The sequence below is a fragment of the Capra hircus genome, chromosome 29 (assembly GCF_001704415.2).
Source record: "Capra hircus breed San Clemente chromosome 29, ASM170441v1, whole genome shotgun sequence".
In the NCBI taxonomy this organism is placed as follows: Eukaryota; Metazoa; Chordata; class Mammalia; order Artiodactyla; family Bovidae; genus Capra; species Capra hircus.
In genome coordinates this window covers 47,177,042-47,194,258 of record NC_030836.1, presented here as the reverse complement: position 1 = coordinate 47,194,258, position 17,217 = coordinate 47,177,042, and the positions used below count along the sequence as shown (strand labels likewise).

Genomic DNA, 17,217 nt, shown 5'->3' with positions numbered 1-17,217 from the left:
CTGGCGGGTCCCGGGACCCAGCCCAACACCGCCCTACAGCCCTCCACGTGCCCTTCCACAGTCCTGGCTTATTCTCTCCCACTGACCGGCCCCGCCCCGCTCACTTCCGCTCCCTGCCTTCATACCTCACCCCCAACGCGTCCCACCCTCTCACCCCTGCCACCTAGGCCACGTGTCCCACCACTGCCACGCCCATCACCGCGAGCCCCGCCCCCGCCCTCCCTGGCCCCGCCTCCTCCCAACGGCTAACCCAACGGCTCGCCCCCGCATTTGCGCTAGGTGCTCTGACAGCGCCCGCAGGCCCAGGTGCGTCGTCTGAGGAGACCTGACACTCCCGCCATCACCGGCTTTCCCCGCGGTCCCGGGCCCGGCCTCGGGCTTGCAGACGAGAAGGGGACCGTGGGCCCCGGAGTCAGCCTCGAAGGGGCGGAGGGGTCCCCCTCTCCTTTCGTCCCTGTCGGGGTCGGCGGGACCTCCAAGTCAGCCCCTTGGGGAACGGCGGGACCCTGCCTCCGTCATTCCTCTGGGAGCGGCGGGACACCGCTCCTGTCAGAGCGTCGGGCCAGCAGGGAGCCCTTCTCCGGTCGTCCTCGCCTGGGACGGTGGGACCCCCAGGCCAGTCCCTGGGAGCGGCGGGCCCCGACCCCGTCGGCCCCTCGGGAACGGCGGGACCCCTCCCCTGTCATCCCGCAAGACCCTTTCCTCGTCAGCCCCTGGGAGCGTCGGGCCCTCTGGATCAGATCCTGAGGGCGGGGGTACCCCCAGACCAGACCTTGGGAGTGGCGGACGACCGGATCAGATCCTAGGAGCCGCGGGCCCCCCGGAATGGCTGCAGGGCCCTCTGGGTGCCGCCGCTGACCGGGCCGCCTCGTTGCAGGTGCGGGGTGATGCCCGGGCCTCGGCGCCCCCAGTGGCCATGGAAGACGCCCCTCTGCTGGGCAGCATGTCCAGCCCCGAAGACGAGATGGTGACAGACCTCTTCAGCGCCGAGAGTCAGTTTGTTCCCGAAAACCTTCCCCTGAAAACTCCGGTGGCGGTAAAGCACGAGGAAGACGATTTTCACGTCTTCAAGGATGCGTACCTGGGCCCAGCGGATCCCAAAGAGCCGCTGCTGCACGCGTTCAACCCCGCGCTCGGCGGGGACTGCCAGAGCAAGGTCAAAGTGGAGCTGCTGGTGGATGAGAACGAAGATGAGGGACTCCTGGGGGAGTACTCGAACCTCCCCGAGCTCAACCCCCTGGAAGAGGCCGTTCTCCCTGCCGCCCCGCAGCCGCCGGCCTACAACGTCCACTTCCTGTCCTCCCTGCTCACCCCGCACAGGAGCTCTGCCGTCGTGCCCCTGGGCGCCTGGGCCAGGGACGGAGCCGCCCACCCGGGTGTACGCGTGATTCCAGTAAGATCCACATGGCACAACTCGCCCTGCTCCCCTTCCCCAGTAGAGAGGGAGGCCTTTCGGCTTTTACCTCGATTTTTCCTGTGTCGGTAGCATCGCTATTGGACTCACCATTCCCAACAAGGCGCATCCCTTGCTAAAGCGAGATGCATCAGCCAGCCAAGCATCCTCCCTGATGGTGAATTAGGTCCTTCGTCCCTAGGTAAGATCTGGCCTGACTTCAGGAACTTCCCTGGTGGTCCAGTGGCTAAGACTTCACACTCAATCCAGGAGACCTTGGTTCAATCGTTGGCCAGGGAACTAGATCCCACATGCCACAACTAAAGATCCCAAGATCCCACATTCTGCAAGGAAGATCGAAGATACCATGTGCATCAACTAAGAACTCGTGCAACCAAATAAGTATTTAAGAAACAAAAAAAATACATGGCCTGACCTAGCAGGGATTAAAAAACAAAAGAGAAGAGAAACAACTAGAATTTTTTTTTCTTTTAGCTCTACAGTTGGGGATCAAATTGTGCCCCTTGCTATGGAAGTGGGAGTCCTAACCACTGGATCACCAGGGAAGTCCCTAGAAAGTTTTAAAAGCAGCTTTAGGAAAGAAGCCCTAGTGTCCGTGCAAACAAGTGCAGTGTGAGTTTTCGTGCACTGGCCTTTTACATATTTTCCCCTTTAGATTTATAAGGGTTGTAATTCATAGCTCAGAGCAGTCACTCAGTTGTGTCTGGCTCTTTGCAACCCCATGAACTGCAGCATGCCAGGCTTCCCTGTCCATCACCAACTCCTGGAGCTTGCTCAAACTTATGTCCATCAAGTTGGTGATGTCATCCAACCATCTCATCCATTGTCATCCCCTTCTCCTCTGGTCTTCAATATTTCCCAGCATCAGATCTTTTCCAAAAAGTCCACTCTTCGCATCAGGTGGCCAAAGTATTGGAGTTTCAGCTTCAGCATCAGTCCTTCCAATGAATATTCAGGACTGATTTCCTTTAGGATGGACTGGTTGGATGTCCTTGCAGTCCAAGGGACTCTCAAGAGTCTTCTCCAACACCACAGTTCAAAAGCATCAATTTTTCAGCACTGAGCTTTCTTTATAGTCCAACTCTCACATCTATACATGACTACTGGAAAAACCATGGCTTTGACTAGACGGACCTTTGTTGGCAAAGCAATGTCTTTGCTTTACAGTATGCTGTCTAGGTTGGTCATAGCTTTTCTTCTAAGGAGTAAGCGTCTTTTAATTTCATGGCTGCATTCACCATCTGCAGTGATTTTGGAGCCAAAAAAAAAAAAACCAGTCTCTCACTGTTTCAATTGTTTCCCCATCTATTTGCCTTGAAGTGATAGGACTGAATGCCATGATCTGAGCTTTCTGAATGTTGAGCTTTAAGCCAACTTTTTCACTCTCCTCTTTCACTTTCATCAAGAGGCTTTTTAGTTCTTCGCTTTCTGCTGTAAGGGTGGTATCATCTCTGTATCTGAGGTTATTGATATTTCTCCTGGCAGTCTTGATCCCAGCTTGTGCTTCATCCAGCCTGGCATCTCGCATGATACATCATATAAGTTAAATAAGCAGGGTGACAATATACAGCCTTGACGTACTCCTTTCCCAATTTGGAACCAGTCTTTTGTTCCATGTCCAGTTCTGCTGCTTCTTGGCCTGCGTACAGATTTCTCAGGAGGCAGGTAAGGTGGTTTGATATTCCCATCTCTTTAAGAATTTTCCACAGCTAGGACTTGCTGCTAGGTAGGACTTACAGGTAGTACTTGTGTTTCGTGAGCTGTGAAATCATGATGTTAGAGCTTCCCTCTGCTAGTAAGTAGCTGTTCCTCAAGTGTGGTAATATAAATCAGAGTCTATATGAATTCATGCTAATTGTCAGCCAGCTACCCTATTTTGCTGTGGATAACCACTAGTACTTTTCTGCTTTACTTATGTTGAACCTGGGCTTTGGGTAGTGAAAGCACAGAGTCCTAACCACTGGACCACCTGGGAATTCCCATTTTCATTTTATTTTTGCTGAAACTAAAAAATCAATTTTTAAAGGAAGAAAAGGATTTCCAAGGAAATGTGTACTGGCCCCCCAAAAGGATCTAGTTTGGAAAATTAGTTTACTCAACCACTGACTACTTTTAGTAAGTTATAAGTTAAGCCTGTGTGGACATTTTTGAGCTGGTATTAAGCTGGCTGGACCCTGACTTTGTATATCGTAAGCCATAGCAACAGGAGCTTCATTCCTGTTTTCTGGGTTCTTTTAGTGAAATCACTGCTCCTTAGTGCACAGGAAAGTTGGGAAAGAGAGGCTGAGGCCCGGAGAAACCAGAGAGCACACCTTGTTCCTCAGACTCCAGTCAGCGCAGAGGTCTTTCTCGGAACCTTTTTCAGACGGCTTGAAGTGTCGGACATTCCATCTTGCTACCAGGCCAGACTTGTGTCCCAGCACCTTTTGCCTGTTGGTCCAAGCGCAATTCCCTTCCTGTGCCCAGTGGACTCAGTGTTCACCAGAACGGGAAGGGAATTGGCTCATTAAAATAGTAAATTCTCTTTTAATGTAACTCAACTTTAGCAAAATAAAGGAGGGACTACTTGGATAATATATATATTTTTAATTTTATTGACGAATTCCAAGTGTTAGTCGCTCAGTCATGTCTGACTCTGCAATCCCTTGGACTGTAGCTCACCAAGCTCCTCTGTCCATGGGATTCTCCAGGGAAAAATACTGGAGTGGGTTGCCATGCCCTTCTCCAGGGGATTTTCCCAACCCATGGATCAAACCCAGGTCTCCCACATTGAAGGCAGATTCTTTACCATCTGAGTCACATGATTCTGACAGTCCAAATTTATTAATAAAATGAAAAAGATTTAGCACAAACATATTTATCATTTAAACAGAATAGAATTATTTTTCAGTGAATATTCAGGGTCAGTGCTAATTTCCTTTTTCTAGAAATTCATTTCCACATATTGACCTTTGTTTATTCTGTAAAAATAGGGTTTTACTATTCTATAAGTAGTCCAAGTATCAGTTGCATGGGGTTGACGAACTGATGTATTTACTATATAAGTACCTGTTAATTACAGGGAGATAAGTTAAATCTAAGCTTTGATCATTTAAAAACTAAATTTTAAAAATAAAATTATTCTTCCCTAAAAACCAAAATCTAAACTTTGATGACATGTACATGACAAATTCCCCAAAGCAGAAAGCAGAGAAAATTGAGAAATTCTACATTTCTATAAAATTTGAAATGTCTAATAAAGTTAGAACTTGAAATATTGCTAAACTTTCCTATATCTTTTAAAAGATTTATACCTAGATACTAGTCTGCTGTGCTAAGGGATTTGCCAGTCCATGAAAATAATCAATTGTTTGGGTCCCAGATTTTAAGTTAGATGATCTTCAAGTCTGGGTCAGTCCCCACACTTTGAAAGATAGTCGTCTCTGTTGTGATTTTACAGAAGGTCTTCAGAATGTTACCTTAGAATCACCATCTTCTTTGAAGGACTTTATGATCTGCCTCCTGGCCTGTGGGAAAATTCACCTGTACTTCTCTAACAGGCAGTCCGTGCAGGTGGAGGTTAAGGAAGGGGAAAGACCATATAAATTGTGGGTTGACTGCTATTTCCTGATCTCCTTACATTATTACATTTTAAAGAAGCACTTTAAAAATATATAATAATACATTAATATAACAATATATATTATATAATTAAATTAATATATTACATTGTGTCATATAATATATATAATATATAATCAATATATAAAATTATATATTAATTTTATAATTATACATTATTATATAATACATATTTATATAATATGTTTATAATTATATATTTGTATATGATTATATAATTATATAAATATATATGAATATATAAATAAATATTATATACTAATTATATATGTTTTATGTATGAAATGAATATATATAATCATATATATTATAAATATATAATATATATAATTATATAATGATATATATTGCTAATTGCTAAGTCACTTCAGTCGTGTCTGACTCTGTGTGACCCCATAGACGGCAGCCCACCAGGCTCCCCCATCCCTGGGATTCTCCAGGCAAGAACACTGGAGTGGGTTGCCATTTCCTTCTCCAATGCATGAAAGTGAAAGGTGAAAGTGAAGTCGCTCAGTCATGTCCGACTTATCAACCCCATGAACTGCAGCCTACCAGGCTCCTCCATCCATGGGATTTTCCAGGCAAGATTACTGAAGTGGGGTGCCATTGCCTTCTAAAGATATATATAATATATAAATAATATAAATATATAACTATAATTCTATACATTATATCTATAGTATTAATATATATTATATATAATATATATAGTCAACTAGCTGACTTCAACTAGCAAACATATATATAATATATATTTAATATATAATAGATATATTTATAGATAATATATAATAGTATATTATATAATAATGTATATAATTAAAAGTTTATAATTTTTAAAATTTATAATTTAATAAAAATAAAATTATTTTATTTTATTTTATATAATTATAATGGTAATTTTTAAAAAAAACACTTGAGTGGTATTTTTTAAAAAACATTGAGACTACTTAGTTTTTTAAATTCCATTGCCTTTCAGTGACATCACTGATGTTTCTCCCTAGTTTTGGTACTTTTGCTGATGTGTCACTGGGTTGTTGCAGAGGATAGATTGAAAAAAACCAAAGCTGATAGTTATTCTCTACGCTTGCAGTTTTCATGTTAGTTATCATTCTACCATTTGGTGAGACAAGCTCTACTATCTGAGCCACCAGGGAAGCCCCTATAATTATATAACTAATATTAATATAGTATATTAGATAATATTTATATTTTATATTTATATTTATCATATTATATATTATCATTATATTTTAATATAAATTTATTTATTTTGATTGGAGGCTAATTACTTTACAATATTGTATTGGTTTTGCCATACATCAACATGAATCTACCATGGGTGTACATGTGTTATATACATATATAATATATTTATATATACTATACATATGCTATATATATATAATTATAGTTTTGAAACACTTTAAATGGTAATTTTTTTTGAAACACTTGAGTGGTATTTTTTTAAAGCGTTGAGACTACTTAGTTTTTTAAATTCCATTGCCTTTCAATGACATCACTGATGTTTCTCCCTAGTTTTGGCACTTTTGCTGATGTGTCGCTGGGTTGTTGCAGAGGATAGCTTAAAAAACAAAGCTGGCAGTTATTCTCTCCCCTCACAGTTTTCATGTTAATTATCGCTCTACCATTCAGTGAGGGAAGCTCTGCTATTTAACTATAAATACATTGTAAGTTACAATGTGCATGTGTGCTAAGTCACTTCAGTCACGTCCCCCGACCCTTTGCTACCCCATGGTCTGTAGCCCTCCAGGCGCCCCTGTCCATAGGATTCTCCAGGCAAGAATACTGCAATGGGTTGCCATGCCCTCCTCCAGGGGATCTTCCCGACTCAGGGAAACTCACACCTCTTTTGTCTCTTATATTGGTAGGAAGATTCTTTACCACTAGCACCACCTGGGAAGCTCCAAGTTACAATATAAATATCACTAAAACATCAAGATGTCTGGCTTCTTGAGGAAAAAGCAAAACAGACTAGAACATTAATACAACTTAATGAGCGTGCTCTGAGAACGATGATTAAGGAGAAGCATTTTAGGCAATTTTAGGGAAGGTCCCAAGAGGCAACCAGCTCTTTTGTAGTAGGGGGTTGTCTGGAAGCTCAAGGTGGAGCTGACCAATCACAGAATCTTCTCAAATTACCCACACCATGTTTTTCAAACAGCAAGAGGGTTACATCGAAGTCACATCCCCACACCTCATGGTCCTGATCTCTCTGATGTTCTCGATCCCCAGTCAGGATGGTCAGATGACTTGTCGCCCCAGAGGATGAATTAATAGTGGGGAAGAGAGGATGCTAAGCATGAGAATGTTCTTTACTTTAAAAATGTAACTTCTGCAAAGAATTTTCTATGTTATGCAAACGTAAAGTGCAGTGTCCACAATGTGATTTCTAAGAGAACATTTACTTTTTCAGGTTGAAATCAAGGAAGCAGGTGGTTCTGTCACAAGCAACAATCTGGAGGAAGCAACCTTTCAACATCCTCTGGCCCAGGAGTCAAGTTGCAAGTTCCCATCATCTCAAGGAGCAGAGGATGCCTCTGGTTGCTCTCATAAGAAAGACTCTAACCCAATGGTAATTATGCAAAGAAAATGTGTCTGACTAACATGATATTAAACGTTTGACCCTTGTCATTACTAAGTCAACAGTAAAATATTTTCAGTCATTGGTTTGCATTCTGTTTACTTGTTGAGTCAGCATTTTTGGTTGTCTTATCTATGAAAAGAGGGATATAATTAGATTCTTTCTAATGTTTCTTTCACATCTAAGATTCTCATTTCTACTCGATCTTAGCAAATCAAAGATTAGGACACTGCTGTATTCACTAAAGAGAGAAGCCGTAAGTCATCTCAGTCCAGGCAGACCCAGAGTTGGCCCGGGAAAGGAGCAGCTGCTGACCGGTGTGGTTTGGCATGCTGGTGGAAGGGGGCAGCTGCGGTTCTGTGGCTGCAGGGCAAAAGCCGCTTTCCTCCCTGTCTGCCTCCAAATCCCTCCTACCAACACGACTGAGCTACTAATACACACAAACTCTGTAGGGTAAACATCATTTTTATCTACATTTTATGGATCAGAAAACAGAGATGTTGCATAGTCTGCTTGTAAGTGCTGTGTTGAGGACCAAAAAGGGAGGGAAACCAGGGAATCCAGCCCCAAGCATTCATTCGGCAAAAGGTCCAAAGAACCAACTGCTGTCCCTGCCATCAGCTCTCTATTCCAAGAAAGGAGACCTTAAGCCTAAGGTGTGTACTTTAACCAGAAAATACTTGAGAATGAGCAGAGCTTTTCTAGGACGCTTAGATCAGGTGAACAGGATGAGAACTCTTCCAATTGCACCAGACTCCTGAGTAATGTTAGAATGCTCACAGAAGGGGCAGGATTGTGTCCCTCAGGAGTCCAGAATTGTGCAATGGGCAGAGGCCTGGACAGTCCACTCAGCCTGTCTGCGCACCTGCACGTGTGTGGCTGTAATTATCCTCTAAATACAAATAAAATAGCAGTGGAACATGATGCTGGACTCTTATCCTGTGTCAGGATGATCTGAAGGTTTGAGCTGGTGATCAGCACCTCATTAATATAGGCTGTATGTGTGTTATTTTGGTAACATTGATCCTTTAAGCTTATTTGGGTTTTCCTGTCTAGGAAACCCAAAGGCAACCTAACGACAGAAACCATAGTTTCTCTGGGTATCTGTGATTTGACCATCAGAATTAGAAGCTGTGTGCAGTGAGAGACAGTGACTTCTCTCACCTTCATGTCCATGCTACATTGTCATGGACGGGGCTGCCCACAGGGAGGGCTGAGTCCATGCTTGGCTTGACTGGTGTGGTGGTCTGGCTGACTCACCAGGCTTGCTGAGGACTTATATATGGTCAGAATCCAACTAGGTGATCTGAGAGTGCTGGTCAGGCCCAGAAAGACTGACATGGTTTCTTAGAATTTTCCAGTACTTGGATTAAACTTTCTAAACTGTGCTTGTAGGAAATGAAATAAATGGGTATCTTAAAAACACATTAGATGTTGAATAATAACATGTGCATGTGGCAGGAGAGAACAACTGTCATAAAATTAAAGATTATTCTAAGTAGTTGACCAGCTACAGAGATGGAGTCCGGGGGACAAAGCCCTTCATATCGTTAACTGGACTTCAGTGGGGCCAGGTTGGGCAAATCAGCACCCTCTCTCCATTCCTGGAGACCGTGGAGTACATGGACAGGTGGACAGAAGATCTGGCTCATAGTCACCTGTCCCCTACCCTAAACCTATACCTGTAGAGAAAGGCGTGAGCAGGAACTTCTCTTTAACACACTGAACACATCTCACAAGACATTTCCCCAGGGAACTTTCTTGCCTTGTGGTCCCTCCAGAGAGCATGTTATTGTAGAGTAAAAAAGTGAGAATATATCTCTAGTTTACCATTTTCCATTAAAACTTAAATTGTGAATTAGAACTGTGTTCTTGGATTTAAGTTTACTTAGATTCATATTACTGGATATCTTTTTTAAAATGAAGCCTGATCATTATTTTTCATTTTAGGTGATATGTCAGTTGAAAGGGGGTACACAAATGCTGTGTATAGACAACTCTGGCACAAGAGAACTAAAAGCACTTCATCTGGTTCCTCAGTATCAAGACCAAAATAATTATCTACAGTCAGGTACAAAGCAAATTAATAGAAAAATATGTCCTATATCACACGGAAGTTGGTAAGTGAATATGTTTGTGAATATGTATGTAGAGTGAAAGTGAAATAGGCAGTTAGGCAATTTGGCAACCCCTACAGCCCGTATTAGTGAGTTAAGACTAGAAAAATAGATCTTTATAGGTTAATTTGTGTACATTGTTCTGACTATCTCAAATTCGCAGATAGCTGTCCTCTCCTTCTGCTAGCTGTAGAGAGCTTTGTGATCCTAACAGGCAACTACTCGTACCCATGAGTGGTGTGGCCAGAGGTAACTGGGTTGAAACAAACTTTCCCAGATTAGGCAGGGGGTTGACTGTTCAGATGGGGCAAAAATTATACACATTTTCATGTAAATGTTTTAATGCAGTCAAGGAGAACCACCACTCTGCTTTAATCATCATGAGTTCTGAAATAACTATCAAATGCTGACTTATCTGCCATTGATTTATTCAGAAACTTCTTTAAACTGGTGCAATAATAATAAATAATCTATAACTACTTGATTACCATCAAATGACTTATGAATGATTAAAGGAAGATCAGATGACATAGTTTTAAGATTGTGTTTACAAAAGTTAGACACTAATACTCAAAAACTGGGCATCTGTGTGTAGTATGTACATAATTGTGTTACCCTAAAGCTTGAATTAACCAGAATATTTCATTATCATATGATTTACTGACCTTGTCATGATTTAAGTCAATATTAAGTCCTGATGCCATTTCAGTGAGCCTTTGGAGCCAGAGCAAAAAAGACAGAATGTGACTCCTGTTCCATCCTGATAGTCTCCTTGCCCAGGGATAGATAACATGCTTCTAAGGCATTTACTTTTCTCTGATGCAAAGCGCCTCCAGGAGCACTTTGCTGCACACCAGCCATGGGTTTTCAGGCTCTAGTCCCTGTGAGTTAGAGCTTCCTCTGATCCTCTACACAGACAGAGAAGGTTTCTTTCCCAATTCCCTTCCTTCTGGAACACGACAAAATCCTAATGCCTTAGGTCATCCCCAGAAGGAAGATTTACATAATGCTCTCCTCGTCTATTTCCTTGTCATATCATCATAACTGCTCAGCCCCCAGCCTAGTTTCCTTTGTCACTGTGAACGCATTAAATATCACCATGAAATAGATGCATTCAGTTACGTAAATCTCAAGGAAACACCACTCAGAGGAGGCACAAGCCTTCAGTAGGTGGGCAATCAGGAGACTTCTCCTGTCACTCCAATTCAAACACGGAATTTCACAGGGACCGTAGTGTCTCACGGGTGTTCTTCATGGCACGCTTAGGCCAAAGAAATACGTTATCGGTTCCAATCTTCAGTAGTTTGCTCCCAATAGCCTAATGAGTACTTACATTCCAGTAAGTATCTGAGGAAGAATACACAGAAACTGAAAGTAGTTGGTGTGTCATCCTACAGGTGGCGCTGTGCTCTCTTTGAAAATGTGAGTATCTAGTGCCTCCCTGGTGAGTGCTGCAGCACTCGAGGGCACCGTGGCCCAGACTTTAGGAACCTGGCACTGACAACGTTTTTTAGCATAACATCCCTGGAAGCTCAAGTAAAGTAGCATTATGACAAAGAAAAAGGGTGTCATAAGTAAAAACAAGCAAACAAAAAAAAAAAAACAAGCTGAAAACATTGACCAGAAAGGTATTATAGAAAACATAAATAGGATCAAGAGAAGTGTAAATGACTTTGCACGTGTTAAATTCATGATACATTATCATTTTTGTACTTTCTTCCATGTGCAAGTGGAAAAGGAACAATATATGCTATCAATTAATTGTAATTGTCTTCCTTACAGATGTCCCTAAACCCATGACTACTTTAGTAGGAAGATTTTTGCCAGTACCAGCAAAATTAAATCTCATTACACAACAAGTGAGTTATTGCTTTAATAAAAAAAATACAATAGGGTATTATTGTCTCTTGAAATTTCGATTGTTTAAGTTTGAATTACTCAGAAAGCATATTTATCCTCTGTTTTACAATCAGTGGTTAAACCAAGTATCCAACACCTTCACCCCATGTTAGGCACTGGGAGTGGCAAAGTGAGTCTAAGACCCCCTTCTCTGCCGGCTCTGTGAGACAACCTGGCCCTTCCTGTGGCCTCTGGACCCCAGCTCTGCCCCACTTGCTGAATGTGTCCTTCGTGGTCCTGACACCCATCAGCACGTACCCCTCACTTGGTCTAGAATATTTATTTCCCACTTTTGTCCACATCAGGAAAATGCTCTTTAGTTTAAAATACTTTTATGATTACACCATAATGTGCATAGATTAAATATAAGACAAATGCACTCTTTTCCTTAAGTCTTGATGTAAAATGTCCCCTCTCCAGAAGAGCCTCCGTACGTCCCCCGTGTAGACGGCCGCTCACTGCCACAGTACCTGTTTGATTCTCTGCACACAGTTACTGTCTTGTGTTCTTCACTTTGTTTGTTTGCCTGTATCCACCCACAGGAATACAAGCTCCACAGAGCAGAGATCTTGCAATTCTTGGTTATATCTGTGGACTGAGGGCTGGAGCAAAGCTAACATGTATCAGGCCTTCATAGAGGGTGGCCTTCAATAGGGCAGCATGCCTGAGCACTTGGGTTACATCAGTGAGCCAGTGTTCAGTGAACCCCCTAAAACAAATCAAAGCAGAACAGATGACTGCCCCCCCACAGTTTACATTTCAGTGTGGGAGACAGACAATAAGCGAACCTAGTAAATAAATGAATTATACTGCATGCTAGGAGAGCAGAGGAGGGGCACTGGAGGTGGGGGTTTGGGAGGAGGAAGGCAGGTGGCAAGTGTAAGCATGGTGGTGAGTGTTGGCACCACTGAGAAGGTGACACTCAAGCGAAGTCTAGAGAGGAAGAGGTGAGCCATGTGACTGTCATGTGGAAGAGCCTTTCAGGCACAGGGAAGAGCACGCAGAGTATGGGTCCAGCAGGCTGTGGAGACAGTCAGGAGGCCGACGGGGCAGGGGTGGAGCAAGCGAGGGGAGAGCAGGAGGAAGCGGAATGCGACAGAATTCATCTTACTTAAAAGACATCTCTTTTTCTCTGCTTTACTTTGAGGCTAAATAAATAAGCAAAAGAGAAAGAGAGAAATTATATCGGGTTTATTCTGAGAATCGTCTCAACCTCAAGAACTGTGAAATCACTTCCTCAAAAGAAGGCAAAAGTCCAGAGAAGTCTACTCCTCATGGACTGCCACGAGGAGATGCGGGCCCAATAATTGGGTGTCTGGGTGACTGTAAAGGAAACAGTTGCAGTCACTGGTGAATACTTCCCTCTGGCAAAGCCGGGGAGAGGAACACAGAGCCTCCCAGCTCTTGCAAGACCCACGGGGGTGGTTCTGGTGGTGACTCCCCTGTGAGACTGTGGTGGGGGATTTGTAATGAAGGAGTTGGACCCTGGGTGGTTTCTCAGTGTCTTCAGGCCCCATCAGGGAATGATTACACACAATGATAAAAGAAGCGGAAGAGAGAAAAGGAAGATAGATAAATTGTGTTTTCCCAAGATCATGCTTCTTTTTTTTTGGCTGCACTGAGTGGCTTGTGGGATTTTAGTTCCCTGAAAGTGAAGTCGCTCAGTCGTGTCTGACTCTTTGCGACCCCATGGACTGCAGCCCACCAGGCTCCTCCATCCATGGGATTCGCCAGGCAAGAGTACTGGAGTGGGGTGCCATTGCCTTCTCTAGGGGATCTTCCCAACCTAGGGATCGAACTCAGGTCTCCCACATTGTAGGCAGACGCTTTACCATCTGAGCCACCAAGGAAGTTCCCTGACCAGGACTCAAACCCAGGTCTTTAGCAGTGAAAGTACAGAGTCCTAACCACCAGACTGTCAGGAAATTCCAAAACTGTGTTTCTTAAATAAAGCTTATTTTTAAATTTCAAGTTTTCAGGGAGGAAGGGACAAGGATAGGATGTTTGTGTATATACAAATAATTTCAAAATCTAAACTTATTCAACAGTTGAAATTTCTTCAAGCTTCTTTTAAGATAATAAAGGTCAGTGTTGATTTTGCTACCCTTTTCTTTCCCTGTAAGCCATGTGAATGGATAACATACAATAAAAGAGCGTGAGAACCAAGAAGGCAAAGGACATGGGTACTGCAGAGTAGGACACTGGTTTTGAATTTGTTAAAACTGATTATGAAATTTTTTATGATTAGATGAAAAAGTAATGGTTGCCAATGAGATTTCAAATGTCAAGATCTCTTGTGTTATACTAAGAACATAATAATAATTAAAGAACATGTTTAGTTTATAGAAATATGTTATTGAATTTATTTCCGAATTTGTAGTTCATAAAAGTGAAAAAGACGTCCATTGTAGTAACACTGGGCAACCGACTGACAGCGCTATGAGCTGCTTGTCAGCTGGTAGATGGCTTGGCCCTGAATCCTTGGCCTGCCTCAGTCTTTGACCACAGTCAGGCTTTCTTGCCCCAGGGCATCCTGTGGTCTGGTGGGTGAGGTGACTGGGGCTGGACTCCTCTCCCTTCTACTGAAACCCTTGGCTAGAACCTGCTCAGGCGTTAGCAGAACCATGGTGATAACAAGGCCTGGATGTTGTTGTAAAGGGATCGTGGTATAAACCTCCAGAAGAAAATCACTTTTGTCTATACCTGGGGAGGGAGGTATAATAAACTTTAAAAATGTATACTAATTCAAATTATGCTTGCCTTTGACTTTACACAGCTTGACAGTGGAGCCTTACCATCTGCAATCAGCGGGCCTGCTTTCCCCTCAGGATCAACTCTTCCAGGACCACCACCAAAAATAACTTTGGCTGGGTAAGAATTAAAAGCAACTGTCACTGTAATGTAAGAGTTTAAGAGGCTCTGGGGAACGTTTGTGATTTTATTCTGAGTTTAAAGTCGGCTTCACCTGCAAACCTTCACGACTTCTAAAAGAGGACTTCACATTCAGCAGGGCACTAACAGTACCGCTGTGAGTGTCTGGTTTGCGGCTGCTTGAAAGCCTGGTCTGTAACCTTCATCTACTTACACTCTCTGCCCACTGCCCAGTGTCAGTGTTGCGGAGGTCTGCTGCCGATCCTAGCTGTCTTGAGAGCACATCGGCTTAAACCGGGCTGCTCTGTTTCTTTTTTGCTGCCATCAGCACAGGTGATGGTGTGGCAGTCACTTAACGTTGACCACAGTCTCCGTGCCTTTATGGCAGCCTCTGCCCGCTGCCTTTGCTCACGTTCAGTGACAGGGTCCAAGGCACGTGGTCTGCAGGTGGACATGGCTGCGCTTCTCTGGGACCTTGTCTGGACATTTTAAAATCATGTCTATAACTGTAACTAATTAAACTAACCAAGCTGGTTGAAACTTTCTTGAGTTCACACTCACTTGCTGTCAGTGAATAGAGCAGCCCTCTTTGTTCATGGAGCCATCTAGTTGGTTATGGAGGGCCACCTCTTCCTGCCTCCAGAAGTTGGGGCACACAGCCTAATGAAAAAGTACATTTGAGGGCCTGAAAGAAGTCAGGCCAGCAATTTAGGAAATGTGGGCTGGTCTGTAGTGCCCCCAGCCTCCCGCAGTGTCTGCCTTTAGGCATATCTTCACTATGACTTTGATGAGGGTGAGGAGAGCCATCGGGGCCGTGTGAGAGGCTTAGGTGAGCCGCTAGGTGGAGTTCTGGTGGCCCGGTGGGATGCAGTCAACACAGACCTCTGCGTCGTCGCTGGAGAATGTCAGTTGCTCGCATGATTTGCTGCTTCGGTCGTAGCAGTTGGTCGTGGAGCTGGTTGTAATTCTGTGCCACCTCAGTTGTTGACTCTCATCTAATTTGACTGACTAAGACTACGGCAGCCATTCTCCTGGCTTCACTATCTTGGCATGATGGGTCAGCGGTTGCTATTTGACTGGTTCTGTAATCATGGCTCATAATGTTTGTGGACACAACTCTGTGAGCAGCTTCTAGATTTGCTGATGGGATTACCTCTTTGGTGACGCCATATGACCCAGGATTTTCAGATTCTGAGGATACGCACTTTACCTTGCTTGCAGTCTGGGAGCATCCAGCCCATGGTTTTGCACACTGTGTGCTCTAGCCTGTTACCGAATCCACGGGCATTTGGTGCTTCCGGTGCTCTCTTTCAGGTGTGGCTCTCGGAGTCGAGTGCCGTTTGGCGTTTCTCTGTATTGCAGCTGATGCGCTTTCCCACAGGAGCAGCATCGAGGGAACTCATTCAGCGCATTCCCCTTATTCCCACCCTCCCTTGCCTTCTTCCCGGTCTCTAAAGGTTTTCTGTGTTGTGAAGTAATTATGCAGGCCATAAAATATTTTTCTATTATAAATGATGTGCCAGGAAGGTTTGCCAGGAACAACATGAGCTTTGTTTCTGTATTTTTTGCTGCAAATAATTACTTGATTTGATGTCGTGCCGCTGAATCACCCAGATGATCGTTATCTCTACATCCACAGCACTGACGGCATACTGCACTCTCTACCAACTCGGTATTGTTGGTGAGGGAGCTGTCAGAAAACCATTTGCTGGCTGTTTCATTCTGTATGAGTTCCCAACCACGACTAATTTGCTAGACCTCTTTAGATGCTTTGTTAGGCTTTTTTTTTTTTAAACTTTCACCAGACCACAAGGTTAACCTAGGTGCGAAGACATGAGAAAGGATGTTCTGTCAGCCCATATGGTGTAAACGTTCTGAGATAGATGACTTAGATGCAGGCCAGCTTGGGCCTTACAGCAAGCAGTCCATATGGGTGAATTGACCCAGTCACCATTCTTGACATATAGGTGGTGAACTGGCTGACTTATTAAGTAGCTTATCATATGAATAAAAATTCATGTCCTGTCACTCTGCACGGCTTTAACAATCAAATTTTTGATCAGACGTCACTGTGAATTCTGATGTGTCCCTGATGTCTTTATTTTTGGTAACATACTGAAAATTATAAAATTCACGAGTCTGCTTCTCTGGAAATTTTTTCCTAAAGATGAGGTCATATCTCACTGTGGTACAGTTTGTTTATAATGCTTTTCTGAGGCAGAGAGAGTTGTCCAGATCTGCTCTAGCCCTTTAATTTTCAGGTTGGCATGGAAGAATAGTCAAATATTATTAATATTAGAGCCATGGAAGTTTTTTTTTTCCAGTTTAATCCGCTGCAATGAACTTGTCCCTTTACTGTCTCTTCAGGCACTCTTTGCTCATCCCTGATGTGGTGTCTTTGCTTGTCCTGTTATTTCAACTGAAACATCCTTTTGATGAATAACAAAAAAACTTCACACCCTTGAAAGTCAATGTCAAGTTCTACTTCTTTCAGGAGTAGTTTGTTTTGTTTTTTTTCATCTCTATTAAACTGCCCTCAAATTTTATATCATTTATAATCTATATCATATAATTTGATAGTTGATTATATAATATCTTTTGTTCTCTAATTTTTCAATTGTATATAGCTCATGTTCCAAATTATTTGGTGGATTCCTCTAGAACAGGCAACGTAAATTAAAAGATATGTG

At 43.2% G+C, this 17,217-nt stretch overlaps 1 protein-coding gene across 1 annotated transcript in view; it reads left to right on the top strand.

Moving 5' to 3' along the window:
- Positions 238-17,217, top strand: part of TESMIN (testis expressed metallothionein like protein) — a 40,496-nt gene continuing 23,516 nt past the window's right edge. Inside the window, exons 1-6 of the mRNA XM_018042745.1 lie at positions 238-306; positions 878-1,393; positions 7,473-7,631; positions 9,591-9,711; positions 11,540-11,616; positions 14,433-14,527. Of these exons, the coding sequence (XP_017898234.1) occupies positions 917-1,393; positions 7,473-7,631; positions 9,591-9,711; positions 11,540-11,616; positions 14,433-14,527 (929 nt within the window). The 5' untranslated portion in view covers positions 238-306; positions 878-916. The remainder of the gene's footprint in view (positions 307-877; positions 1,394-7,472; positions 7,632-9,590; positions 9,712-11,539; positions 11,617-14,432; positions 14,528-17,217) is intronic.